The sequence below is a fragment of the Gopherus flavomarginatus genome, chromosome 20, assembly GCF_025201925.1.
Source record: "Gopherus flavomarginatus isolate rGopFla2 chromosome 20, rGopFla2.mat.asm, whole genome shotgun sequence".
Lineage (NCBI taxonomy): Eukaryota > Metazoa > Chordata > Testudines > Testudinidae > Gopherus > Gopherus flavomarginatus.
In genome coordinates this window covers 1,728,708-1,741,536 of record NC_066636.1, presented here as the reverse complement: position 1 = coordinate 1,741,536, position 12,829 = coordinate 1,728,708, and the positions used below count along the sequence as shown (strand labels likewise).

The following is a 12,829-nucleotide window of genomic DNA, read 5'->3' as shown; positions in this document are numbered from 1 at the left end:
ACAGGGTTGGGTCTGTCCTAAATTACCATGTTCTGTGCACTGCCCTGGAAGTTCTGGTTGTGCCAGTGTCAGGGACATGGCACCGGACTAGCTGTGGACACTCTTATGTTCTTACCGGTCTTCTTGACAGTCCCACCCACGAGAATCCCATTTTCCCTCCTTTGAAATGAATAAATAAAATCCCAGAGCGTTTGGTTTCCAGTGTGTTTTATTCAGTGCAACAATATCAAGGAAATGTGAGTCCACGCGGGAACCGAGAACCCCTGGAGGGGAGAGGGGCTGACGCAGGCTGCAGGGATGGATTTCAGTGCAGAGTGGCCATTGCACCCAGTGGGGAATTAGGAGAGAAGCATCAGCAGGAGGAGACCAGCGAAGGCTGCAAGGAGAAACCCGGCTGGTCCTGGAGCCACACCCACCGCGCTGGAGGTTGTGGTCTTTGAAGTCACGCCCGCTGCACGGGAGGTCGTGGCTGCTGGAGCCACACTCGGAGCATTGGAGGCTTTGGGTCCCGGAGATGCATCCGTCGCGTTGGAGGTCCCGGGTCCCGGCGGCGCATCCGTCGCGTTGGAGGTCCCGGGTCCCGGCGGCACGTGCATCGCGTTGGAGGCCCCGGGTCCCGGAGACACGACCGTCACGTTGGAGGCCCCGGGTCCCAGCGGCATGTCCGTCGCGTTGGAGGCCCCGGGTCCCAGAGACGCGTCCGTCGCGTTGGAGGCCCCGGGTCCCGGAGACGCGTCCGTCGCGTTGGAGGCCCCGGGTCCCGGAGACGCGTCCGTCGCGTTGGAGGCCCCGGGTCCCGGCGGCACGTCTGTCACGTTAGAGACCCCAGGTCCCGGAGGGGCATCCGTCACATTAAAGGCTCCAGGTCCTGGTGTCGTGTCCAAAGTGTTGGAATCCCCAGGTCCCAGAGGTGTGTCCGTCACGTTGGGGGTCCCGGGTCCCGGAGGCGTGTCCGTTGCGTTGGAGGCCCCGGATCCCAGTGTTGCATCCGTCACGTTGGGGTCCCCGGGTCCCGGAGATGCGTCCATTGTGCCGGAGGCCGCAGAGCCTGTCCAGGAGGGGTGACCTGGAGAGGGGCAGAGACCCATAAGGAGGTGCTGACGGACAGGCTGGCGCTGCATCCCGGGCCTGCACCATCCACCCTGCACAGTGACAGGGAGCAACACTGCCCCCCACCTGACAGGCCGCAGGTATCCCCAGCATCCCCCAGATGCCCCCTCCCAGTACAACCCCCCTTCAGCATCCTCCAGATACCCCCTCCCAGTACACACACACACTTCCAGCAGCCCCAATTACCCCTAAAGCACCCCCCAATTGTACCCCCCCCAGGTCCCCTCTCCCTGGCAGTGTCCCTTATTTGGGAACTGGAAATATGGCAACCCTAGCATCAGGGACCCCTGGGTCCTGCCCTGGGTAGGGCCAGCTGGGTTCACAGCTGCTGAGACCCCTGAGCCCCAACCCCTAAACTCCATCTACCCAGGGTCTGAGTGTTATTCCATGGGGTGCCCCCTGCAGGACAGGAGGACTGTTCCCAGGTATCAGTGTTATTCCAAGGGGCGCCCCCTGCAGGGTCAGAGGAGCAGTCTCAGGAAGTTAACACCAGGTAGGTTCCAGGCAGCAGGAGGTGCAGGGGATGGGGCAGGAGAGGCGGAGATGGGGAGATTTACCTGTGGTTGTTCTGCCGGCCTCTCTCATGCAGCAGGTGAAGTTTGCACTTATTTCCATTCCATTCCCGAAATTCACAGAGATGGGGCCGGATCTACATTGGCTGGATGTCACACAGCCCTTGAGAACAGTTTGGGTCTTCATTCCCGCTGCACAGGAGGAGACATCTCAGATTTATTCCCCTCCCATTCACACCCCATCAATGGCCCTGTTCCATTAGCCTTCCCCTACCCATGGGGAAACTGAGGCAAGGGGCATGGAAGTGACTCACCTGAGGTCCCGCAGGGCTAGACAAAGCAATTTCACCACCTAAATCCAGTATTTACGTCCTCCAGCTCCCCACTCTCCTGCTACGGGGGAATCAGGTTCCAGGGAATGTTTATTTCATATAATATGGGGCGGCTTCAACAGGGGAGACTGCGAGACACACACACACACCCCGGATCCAGGGGGCCAGGCACGACCGTAGGAGAGGAGAGACCTGGGCTGAAGACCCCAGCCTGATTTGGGCCGAGTAAGGATTTGAACTTGTCTCCCTCAGAGTCCAGCCGAGCGCCCAGCTGGTGGGATCTCCTGGCAGCCCCTCCTCTGCTGACGTCATTAGCAAGGGAGGGCCGACCCGGTCCAGGCCCCAGATTCCCGGTGAGGGGTTCCCGGCTCTGGATCCCACGCAGAGCTGGGCGCCTCCATTCAGCCCAGATTTAGGGGCTTCACTCCGGGTGAGGCTTAAGCATTTCCTATTGGCTGGTTTAGGTGGCTGTCTGCTCTGCATGCTGGCTCTGATGGATCCCATCCTCAGGTGCCTCTCTCTCTACATGCACTAAATGGGGGGTCCAGGCCCCGACCCACTGGCTGGCAAGTCGCCTGGGGGGTCGGCATCGCAGTGCTGAACCGAAGGCCCCATTGGGGAGCTAACCCACAGGGTCTGGCATAGAACCCAGGTGTCCTGGCGCCTTAACCGCTGCTCAGACCCACCCACCCCACTCCCTTCCCAGAGCTGGGACTAGGAGAGGACCCAGGTGTCCTGGCTCCTCAGGCTGTTCCCTGACCCAGGCTGGGTAGGGTCCCTCTCACCTACCCCATGTCATTTCTGTCAGAGCGACGCCACAAGAGTCTTGCCCATCAAGGCAGGTCTGTAGGTCGCCCATGCAGCTAGTCCCTGATCCGTCGCAAACCTCACACTGCAGACAGGCCCCTGGAGATGGAGAGAAAACAGGAGCCGCCTCAAATTCTCCCTCCCTCACCTTCCCCTGGGCTCGGCGGGGAAGCTCCGGGTTCAGCGCCCTGGGGTCCCTCATCCACTGCGCTACCTCAGTTCTGTCCCTGGTCCCAGCTGGCTACAGACATTTCACGCTGCTCGGAGGCTGTGTCTCCCCAGGTTTGCTGCAGATTTTAGTTCCCCAGGTGGGTTTCCCACCTCACAAACCCCAGAGAGATCCCCAGGGGTGAGAGCTGGTCTCGCTCTCAGCAAGAGCTGACTGACACCTGCCATCGAGTCCAGTGCAGCTGCGCCCCCCTGACACCCCCTGGGCCCTGCCCCCATCGAGTCCAGTGCAGCTGCGCCCCCCTGACACCAGCTGGGCCCTGCCCCACTGACTCCAGTGCAGCTGCACCTCCCTGACACTGGCTGGGGCCTGCCCCACTGACTCCAGTGCAGCTGCACCCCCCTGACACCGGCTGGGCCCTGCCCCACTGACTCCAGTGCAGCTGCGCCCCCCTGACACCGGCTGGGGATCACACAGAATGACCCTTTATGTTGCCTTGAGCTCCTGCTGCTGAAATTCCGATCCGCTGCCTGTCACACAACAGACAATCCCCGTTCGAAATGCCCTTGGCCTCTGGCCAGCTCTGAAATACGCCCAGTCATGACTCGGTTCTCGTGATTTAAACTGTAAATATTTCCTCCTATTTCCACACTTGTTTCACTCGCTGTCACAGAGACTTTGTGACTTCCAGCCCTCTCCTCCTCGGACGTTGTCACTCAGATGCCCCCAGCTCAGCCCCATTATTCTGTGGCTGTTTCGGTTTCACTCATGAAGAGTTTCACCCGGCAGGCGGCTCTGAGCTGTTGGTATGTTGGAGAAGTTAGGAAATCAGCCCCTGTAGGAACACTGCCTCACTTGTGGTAAAGAAAGCGCCAGGAGCACAGGGTCTGGGGTAAGACTGGTGGCTGGACCCAAAGTCAAAGCGGAGCGATACCAGGTCAGTGTCTGGTACCGGAACTTGGCAGCAAGATTGCTAGTGTTGCTAAAACATGGGTTCTCCTGAGAAGTACCAGACACCAGGAATTCATGTAAACACATTCCAGAGGGCGAGGACAGGGCCACCCCAACATAAAACTACGGATAAACATCGTCCTGGGAGCCAGAGAAGGGCCACACCGACCCCCAGGAAAGCCAAAGGTAGGAGGACAGAGTGATGGATGGACCTGGTGTCCTTGAACCAACAGGAGAAGGTCCAGGGTGGAGGCTCACCCCGTCGGGAGTGTGATACACAACTGACTGAGCTGATAGGAGGCTGTAACCACGCAGCCGGGAGGCTAGGATGGTGTTTCCTCGAGCCCCTTTGCCGCTGAACCGAGTTTGGGTCTTTCTGGGTAATACCGTCCAGGTCTGCTGTGCCCGCAGAGCTCGGACGGCACACAGAAAGACCAGGCATGCACACCAACTGCCAACCCCACTCACCCGTAGCCAGGAGAGCAGCAAGGATGCAGGCGGCAAGAGAAGCCTCCATGGTGATGGAGAAGCAGTAGATCGGCACTGGGGTCTCAGATGCAGTCAATTCTCTCGCCAGAGGATTGATCACAGAAGGGCTGAACTGAGATCAGAAGAAAGATTGCACATGCATGATCCAGTCAACAGGGGTGTGGAACCACTGAGCCGTTTGCCACAGTTCCGAGGTAGCCCCACTTCTGACCCCTTGGTGGCTGGTATGTTCATGGCACCCACACAGAGAAGTCAGAGACAAATCTCAAATGCTCCCGCTGGAAGGTAGCGGCATAAGGTGACTCTGTTTCTGTGAATCCAGAATGATCACACAGAAGAACCAAAAACAAGAGGGAGACAAAACAGGCTGCTCCCTATGGCGGCGAGAGACAACTCACCCACCTTGTTCTAGGCTGGTTCTGTGCAGGCTGCCTCTGGTCCCACACTTCCCTGCAGAGCCCCCATGACTGCCAGCAGGACCAGGAAACTCCACTCCCCCAACCCACACACTCTTAAAGTGGTAGCTTGACATTAACAATCCTCAATACACAGTGTCCAGGTCCCTGCAAAGCAGCTCTCAGCCATGCACTGCTTCTAACAGCGGAGGGATCCCAGGGCCTGGGCCAGGACAAACCCTAATCCCTCTTCCAGAGCCAAATTCCCTCTCTGCCCCCTCCCCACAGATCAGGGCCTGGGGCCATGCACCATCACCCCAGGCTCCCCAGGGGGAGGAGGAATTTCACTGACCCCTCCCCCACACTGAGTGGGGGTTTTGCTCCCCACGCCACACAGCTGTGACACCTCCCGCACCCAGCTGGGTTCATGCATGTTCTCACAGACCATCAGGCAGCCATAGAGTGGTGGGAGATGTTCCCCCTCCCTCCTGGGGGCAGCCACCTCTGCCCTCTCCCTCCCACTCCTGTGCACTGCGCCTGGGGGCTTCCCACCCTTGGGGGGTGTCACGGCATTGCCAGGGCTCTGCAGCTGCCTCCATTTCCCCACATTTAGCTGGGGGCTCAGCCACCCTCAGTCTCTGTTCTCCCTCATGCTCCCTGGTAAGTGGGGGACAGAGCTGATTTCCTGGGCCCGGCTGAAGCAGTCCAAGTGTCTGCACGGAAGACAGAGTCTCACCTCTCCGGTGTGGTGAGCGGCTCTCTCACCTCACCCACCCCTCAGTCTCAGGCACTTGCTGGAAGGAGAACCGGAGCACAATGGTGCTTCTCCTTTGATGCAAACCCACCGCACCCATCAGCTGCCCCATTCGCATGCTGGCTCTTGCTTTCATTAGCATTCATACGGTGGAGGAGTGGGGGTGGGCACCAGGACTCCTGGGTTCTATGACTGGCTCTCAGAGGGAAGTGGGGTCTAGTGGTTAGAGCCGAGGGGGGTGGGGGACTGGGCATCAGGACTCCTGGGTTCTCTTCCCAGCTCTGGGACGGGAGTGGTGTCTAGTGGTTAGAAGAGGGGGGTTGGGAGCCAGGACTCCTGGGTTCTCTCCCCAGCTCTGGGAAGGGATGGAAATCTAATGGTTAGAGCAGGGGAGCTGGGCGCCAGGACTCCTGGGTTCTCTCCCCAGTTCTGGGAGGGGAGCAGGGTCTAGTAGTTAGAGCACCAACAGATCAGAGGGGTATCACTTACCTAACGTTCCTAAGAGAGAAGTTTGCCTGGGGTGAAGGAGGTGGCTAATTCTGCAAAACAGAAAGGTGCACCTGTCTCTCTCTTTTTATAGACAGGCTTGGGTAGATGCTGTGATGTAATATAGAAATGAATGGTTTAGCAAGTTTCTTCTGGTCATGCCTGTACATTCCTGTTCCCTTTGCCAGCCCTGCCCACCTGTGCACCCTGACAAATACTCCTCTCTTCCTGCTGGGAAATCCTATTCGCACAGGGGTTTCCAGACTGGGGAACGCGTACCCCTACGGTGTACCAGCGCTCTCGTCGGGGGTACGTGTGAGAAATCCTGTAACGGTGGGTAACTGTAGGAGTAGTTGGACCCCTGTCTTCGGAGGGGCAGGGCCCCCGGCCAGTAGCCACTGCTCTTTGGCCGCCCAGCTCTGAAGGCAGCACCACTGCCCGCAGCACCGCAGAACTTCAGAGATGGGCCAGACCTATAACGGGGGTTACAAAAAGAACTAGATAAATTCATGGAGGACAGGTCCATCAATGGCTACTAGCCAGGCTGGGCAGAGATGGTGTCCCCAGCCTCTGTTTGCCAGCAGCTGGGAATGAGCAGGGCAGCGCTCGGGGGGGTTGTTACAGCAGGACAGCACCTTTTTTTTTTTTTTTTTGCTTGGGGTGGCAAAAAAGTTAGAGCTGGCCCTGGTGACAGGGGCTGGATCTCTTGATGATTCTCTGTTCTGTTCATTCCCTCTGGGGCACCTGACACTGGCCACTGTCGGAAGACAGGATACTGGGCTAGATGGACCTTTGGTCTGGCCGTTCTTATGTTCTTATGCATCTCTGCTTCCCCACGCAAAGCAACGAGAAACCTCCCCCTTTGCAAAGTTCTTAGTACCTTGCAGTGCTGGGCATGGGGAGGGCTAAAGCTCTGAGGGTGGTTTTGTTCATTTCCCTCCGTCCTTCCATTGACACCAACGTTCAGCCCCGTTTAAATGCAGAGCAGAACAGAGGGAGAACCCAGGCTCAGCAGTGCAGTCGAGACATGACGCAATGAGCGAAGAAGGGGACTGATCCTCCCAGGCTGGGTATACCGTCTCCTTTCTAATGACCTTGACCACAGCTCGCTTTCAAGCTGGTTGTGAACTAGGTGTAGCCTCGGCGCCTCTTCCTTCTGTTGGTCAACCCCAACTCTCACACACTGTGTTATAAATATTATACAAGCACAGAGCTGGGTTCCTGCTCCCAACCTAGAGATAACATCAGATTTAATAACTAAAACCCTGACAACCTCAAAACCCTTAGAATTAGAAACCTTTTGATGGGAAGTTGTGGAGGGGGGGTGTATGAATTTCAGCTAAAAAATGAAAATGGTTCAGATGAAAAGAAAAAATAGAAGTTGAAAAGGGGCTTAAAACTGGCTCCATTTTGGCTACAAATAGCTACTAAGTGAACAATTATTGGCCTAAACGTGAATCATTTTCCAACCAAATCCCAAAATCTTTTGACCTCAAACTCTGAAAACACAAACTCTTGTCAGCAAAAATGGCCGCGGGCATTACGGGGAGGGACGGGAGCAGGATTAGAGAAATTAATTCCCCCACGATGCAAATGACATGAACCCCCTGGCCAGCCACTGCTGCTCTCCGGCCGCCCAGCTCTGAAATTCGGTGCTGCTCGGACGGGTGTTCACGGTAGACTGCGTTATTTGGAAACAAGTAGAAAAACCAATGAATTAGAGGAATGAGTGAAAGCAACTCCCCTGGGAAGACTTGGAGTGGCAATGTGGGGTAACAGATAAAGCATGAGACTTTGTGGCAGGACTCCTGGGTTCTGTTCCTGGAGCCATGTAGATCAAGGGCAGGACCCTTGGGTCCCACTCCTGTCTCCTTGGGGAAGTGGGATTCAGGGGCGAGGGAAGTGGGGGTGAGAACCAGGATGCCTGGGTTCTATAGAGTGGACAGTGGGGCACAGTGGACTAGGATTGGGAGGACCTTGGAAATCTGGTTTCCATAAGGAGGTGGGGGTCTAATAGATTAATGCAGGACGAAGGGGGCCTTCAGGTCAGGACTCCTGGGTTCCATTGAGAAGTGATGGAGGGGGCTAATAGTTAAAACTGGTTGTCAGGACTCCTGACTTCTCTCCCCAGCTCTGGGAGGGGAGTGGGTTCTGGTAGGTTAGTGCAGAAGGACTGGAAACCAGGACTCCTAGGTTCGGGTTCTCTTCCCAGCTCCACCAATCACCCCTGTGTCCTTGGGAAAGTCACAGAGCCTGTCTCTCCTTTTTATTTTATACATTATAACAATATTGCCAGCCTCCAGCGGATCTCATAATAACCTTTGCCAAGTTCTTGGTACATTGCTGTGCTGGGCATGGGGACGGCTAAAACTCTGTGGGTGTTTTTGGTCCTTTCCCCATGTTTGGTCCATTGACACTCACGTTAAGCCCTGTTTAAATGCAGAGCAGAACAGGGGGACCTGGGCATGAAGAAGAACCAGGGCCGTGCAAAGCAGTTGAGATTCTATCAGGCTGGCACCTGGCAAAATCATTCCAGGAGTTTCCATCACCTTCCCAATGACCTTGGCAACAGCTCTGGTTTCAAGCCAGCTGCAAATTGGGTGTAGCCTCTGGTTCTCTTCCTTCTATCGGTCACCCAAACTCTCTTACCCTGTGTCATAAATGTTATGCAAGAGTAGAACTGGATTCCCACCCCTAACCCATAGGAAACGTCAGATTTCATTTAAAAAAACAACCACCACCTTGAAAAGCTCAAAAATCTGGGAGTCATAAAACTTTTGGTGGGAAGTTGCAGGGGGAGGGGGATGATTTCAGCCAAAACATGAAAATTGTTCAGATGAAAATAAGAAATAACATGGGGTGGAAAGGGCTTAAAACTGGAGACTTTTTGGCTACAAACTGCTACTAAGTGAGCAATTATTGGCCCAAAGTGATTCATTTTCAACCTAAACCCCAACATATTCTGTAAATTGGGTGTGGCCTCTGTTTCTCTTCCTTCTATCGGTCACCCATACTCTCTCACACAGTGTCATAAATATTATGCAAGAGTAGAACTTGATTCCCCCAACCCAGAAGAAATGTCAGATTTAATTTAAAAAAACAAAACAAAACCTTGAAAAGCTCAAAAATCTGAGAGTCATAAAAGTTTTGGTGGGAAGTTGTGGGGGGAGGGGGGATTATTTCAGCCTGGGTGAGAACTGAATTGCCATAACCCAGCCCCATGTGAGACTTTAGGCCCAAACCTTTGCTGGCAGAATAAATATTTGGGGATCCCACTTCTGGCACCAATGCCTCTCCTGCAGAGCATTGTCATTGCCTCATTGTCCTTCCAATTGGGGGAAGGGCAGGGTTAGAGCGGGGGGGGGGTGTGTGTAAAACCACTGTCATAAGGCACCAGATTCCAACCCACAAGATGGGCGCATGGGGTGGCTGTGGGAATGCACTCAAGGGAATTCTGGGTAGGGAAAATGGACCACACCTGGTGACCACTGTGCATCCTTGCCGCTGCTATGGGATTGTTCCAAAGGGGTATCTCTTCTTGGTGGAAGCTGCCAGCCAAACTAGGAAAGACCTGACAAACAGCCTTTGATATTTATACAGCCATGCCTTGGATTAAGACCAACAAATGTAGGGTGTGGAAGAGAGTGTCTAAATCAGCTGGGCAGTCTGGGCTCCTGGGTTCTTCTCCTGCCTCCAGGAGGGGTGTGGGGTAATGAGTTAAAGGAAAAGGAGCCAGGAGGCCTGGTTTCTATTCATGGCACCAAGATGGGAGTGGGGTCTAGCAGTTGGGGAAATGAAGTCAGAACTCCTGGGTTCTGTCCTTAGCTCTGGGAGCAGAGTGGGGTCTAGTGGGTTAGAGTGGGGAATCTGGGAGCCAGAACTCCAGGGTTCTGTCCCTAGATCTGGGAGTAGGATCTAGTGGGTTAGAGTAGGGGCTCTTGAGTAACCAGTGAGATAATAGAGAAGCTGGCTTGGTAAATCTAAGTGTTGGAATATCCATCAGCTTTATGGGGATTGTCTGTGTGACCTTGCACCCCATAAAGCTTTATGGAAATATGCTTATGAATGTACATACGACATAACTGGAATATGTTTTATGCTACATATGCCATGTAACATATCTCTGCAAAGGTTATGATCCACTGAATCTATTCCTCCTATTTGTATGCACGTGTCATTTGTGTGTTTGAAGTTATGAATATTGGCTGTGTACTGGTTTCATTTTAAGTAGCCTTAGAAAAGCATTTAGGCAGCTTCTTGAGAAAGGGATTGGCAAGTTAAGTGCCCAATCAAGAAACACTTAAGCTAATAATGAACTTGGAGATGCCAGTCCACATCGGAGCTTTCCCAGGAATGTGGCCTGGCTGGTAAGGAACTCAGTCATGTATAGACATGTGACATGCCCATGCAACTCCAAAACTCCATCTTGGAGCTGGATTTTGCATAAGAGAGAGGAGAGGTCTCCACCAACAAGGGAAAGTCTATTTAAGCCCCTGGGGGACTCCTCCATTTTGTCTTCAGCTGGCTAAAGGGAGAGCCTTTCCACCCCCAAGGTTACCTGAAAGAGACTGGAACGAAGGACAGTAACCACACGGGTGGGAGTGATTGTTGGACCCAGACTAGAAGGAGGCTAGTCTGTAAAAGAAGCTTCCTGGAACATCTCTCAGGGTGAGATTTCATCGGTAATCACATGTGTGTTTTCTTTTCTTTTCTTGGGTAAAATAAAAAATAAAAATGAAGTTTATGGCGCTATACCTATCTCCCGAACTGGAAGGGACCCTGGAAGGTCATTGAGTCCAGCCCTGGCCTTCACTAGCAGCACCAAGTACTGATTTTGTCCCAGATCCCTAAGGGGCCCCCTCAAAGACTGAGCTCACAACCCTGGGGTTAGCAAGCCAACCACTCAAACCACTGAGCCATCCCTCCCGCCTAATTCACTTGGTTCTGTCTTACTACTTCGAACCATTTAAATCCTACTTTTTGTATTTAATAAAATCCCTTTTTACTTATTAATGAACACAGAGTGTGTATTAATACCTAGGGGAGCAAACAGCTGTGCATCTCTCTCTATCAGTGTTATAGAGGGTTGTAAGCTGGCGGTGTCGGGGCTCGTCCCTCTCAGGCGCGGCAGGGAGCCAGGGCGCCTCCTTACACACAGCAGTCCAGGTAGGCCTAACCCCTCAGCAGACGTTGAGGGAATAAAGGGTCTGCAAACAAAGTATATCAGCCCAGGCCCTTGGGCAGGGCGGGGCAGTAGCAGTGCAGGCTCAGGCCTCCAGCAGGCTGAGCAAACACAGTATATCGTACATCCACCCAGAAGGCCTCCTCAGGCCAGGGAGAGGGGGTGTCTGCCACCCTTGGAGGGGTGGCAGGGGGACCGCAGGCCCTCCCACTCCACTGCGTTCCAGCCCGGGGCCCTGGCAGTGGCCAAGACTCGCTGCTGTCAGTGGGGATCCTGGCCGCAACACACTGACATGGGTTCAGGATCTTCAGGAGCCAAACCAGGGTCAGCTATCCCCGGGCCACTTCCGACCTCCCCCTCTCTGGGTACCTGTCTCTCACCAGCTTCGTCTGGGGGGTCCCAGACCATAAGCTCCTCCGGGTACCGGTCATAGGGAAGCTCAGGCCGCTCCTCAGGATACCAGGAGCAAGGCAGGTCAGGCCGACGTTCCTCCGGGTACCGGGTATGAGGCAAGTCCAGCCAGCGTTCCTCCGGGTACCGAGCGCAAGGCAGGTCAGGCCAGCGCTCCGCCGGGTACCGAGCGCGGGGCAGGTCCGGCCAGCGCTCCGCCGGGTACCGAGCGCGGGGCAGGTCCGGCCAGCGCTCCGCCGGGTAGCGAGCGCGGGGCAGGTCCGGCCAGCGTTCCGCCGGGTAGCGAGCGCGGGGCAGGTCCGGCCAGCGTTCCGCCGGGTAGCGAGCGCGGGGCAGGTCCGGCCAGCGTTCCGCCGGGTAGCGAGCGCTGGGCAGGTCCGGCCAGCGTTCCGCCGGGTAGCGAGCGCCGGGCAGGTCCGGCCAGCGTTCCGCCGGGTAGCGAGCGCCGGGCAGGTCCGGCCAGCGCTCCGCCGGGTAGCGAGCGCCGGGCAGGTCAGGCCAGCGCTCCGCCGGGTAGCGAGCGCCGGGCAGGTCAGGCCAGCGCTCCTCCGGGTAGCGAGCGCCGGGCAGGTCAGGCCAGCGCTCCTCCGGGTAGCGAGCGCCGGGCAGGTCAGGCCAGCGCTCCTCCGGGTAGCGAGCGCCGGGCAGGTCAGGCCAGCGCTCCTCCGGGTAGCGAGCGCCGGGCAGGTCAGGCCAGCGCTCCTCCGGGTAGCGAGCGCCGGGCAGGTCCGGCCAGCGCTCCTCCGGGTAGCGAGCGCCGGGCAGGTCCGGCCAGCGCTCCTCCGGGTAGCGAGCGCCGGGCAGGTCCGGCCAGCGCTCCTCCGGGTAGCGAGCGCCGGGCAGGTCAGGCCAGCGCTCCTCCGGGTAGCGAGCGCGGGGCAGGTCAGGCCAGCGCTCCTCCGGGTAGCGAGCGCCGGGCAGGTCAGGCCAGCGCTCCTCCGGGTAGTGAGCGCGGGGCAGGTCAGGCCAGCGCTCCTCCGGGTAGCGAGCGGGGGCAGGTCAGGCCAGCGCTCCTCCGGGTAGCGAGCGGGGGCAGGTCAGGCCAGCGCTCCTCCGGGTAGTGAGCGCGGGGCAGGTCAGGCCAGCGCTCCTCCGGGTAGTGAGCGCGGGGCAGGTCAGGCCAGCGCTCCTCCGGGTAGTGAGCGCGGGGCAGGTCAGGCCAGCGCTCCTCCGGGTAGTGAGCGCGGGGCAGGTCAGGCCAGCGCTCCTCCGGATAGTGAGCGCGGGGTAG

General features: G+C 56.6%; 1 protein-coding gene across 1 annotated transcript; it reads right to left on the bottom strand.

The window, feature by feature from the left end:
* Positions 1–338: 338 nt before the first annotated feature.
* Positions 339–10,764, bottom strand: LOC127038346 (mucin-1-like). Its single transcript, XM_050930931.1, has 5 exons — positions 6,009–10,764; positions 4,350–4,482; positions 2,744–2,860; positions 1,668–1,814; positions 339–1,066 (listed from the first exon to the last, which is right to left on the bottom strand). The coding sequence occupies exons 2-5, from the start codon at positions 4,396–4,398 to the stop codon at positions 339–341; spliced, it is 1,041 nt and encodes a 346-aa protein (XP_050786888.1). The 5' UTR covers positions 4,399–4,482; positions 6,009–10,764.
* Between the last annotated feature and the right edge of the window lie 2,065 nt (positions 10,765–12,829).

What these genes read in the sequence shown, in the direction of transcription:
- LOC127038346 (XM_050930931.1), bottom strand. Translation starts at nt 4,398, where the DNA reads ATGGAGGCTTCTCTTGCCGCCTGCATCCTTGCTGCTCTCCTGGCTACG. An exon ending in TGCTGCTCTCCTGGCTACGG is followed by an intron (nt 2,861 to 4,349) that starts GTGAGTGGGGTT and finishes CTCCATCTCCAG; the next exon opens with GGGCCTGTCTGCAGTGTGAG. An exon ending in TCTGACAGAAATGACATGGG is followed by an intron (nt 1,815 to 2,743) that starts GTAGGTGAGAGG and finishes CCTCCTGTGCAG; the next exon opens with CGGGAATGAAGACCCAAACT.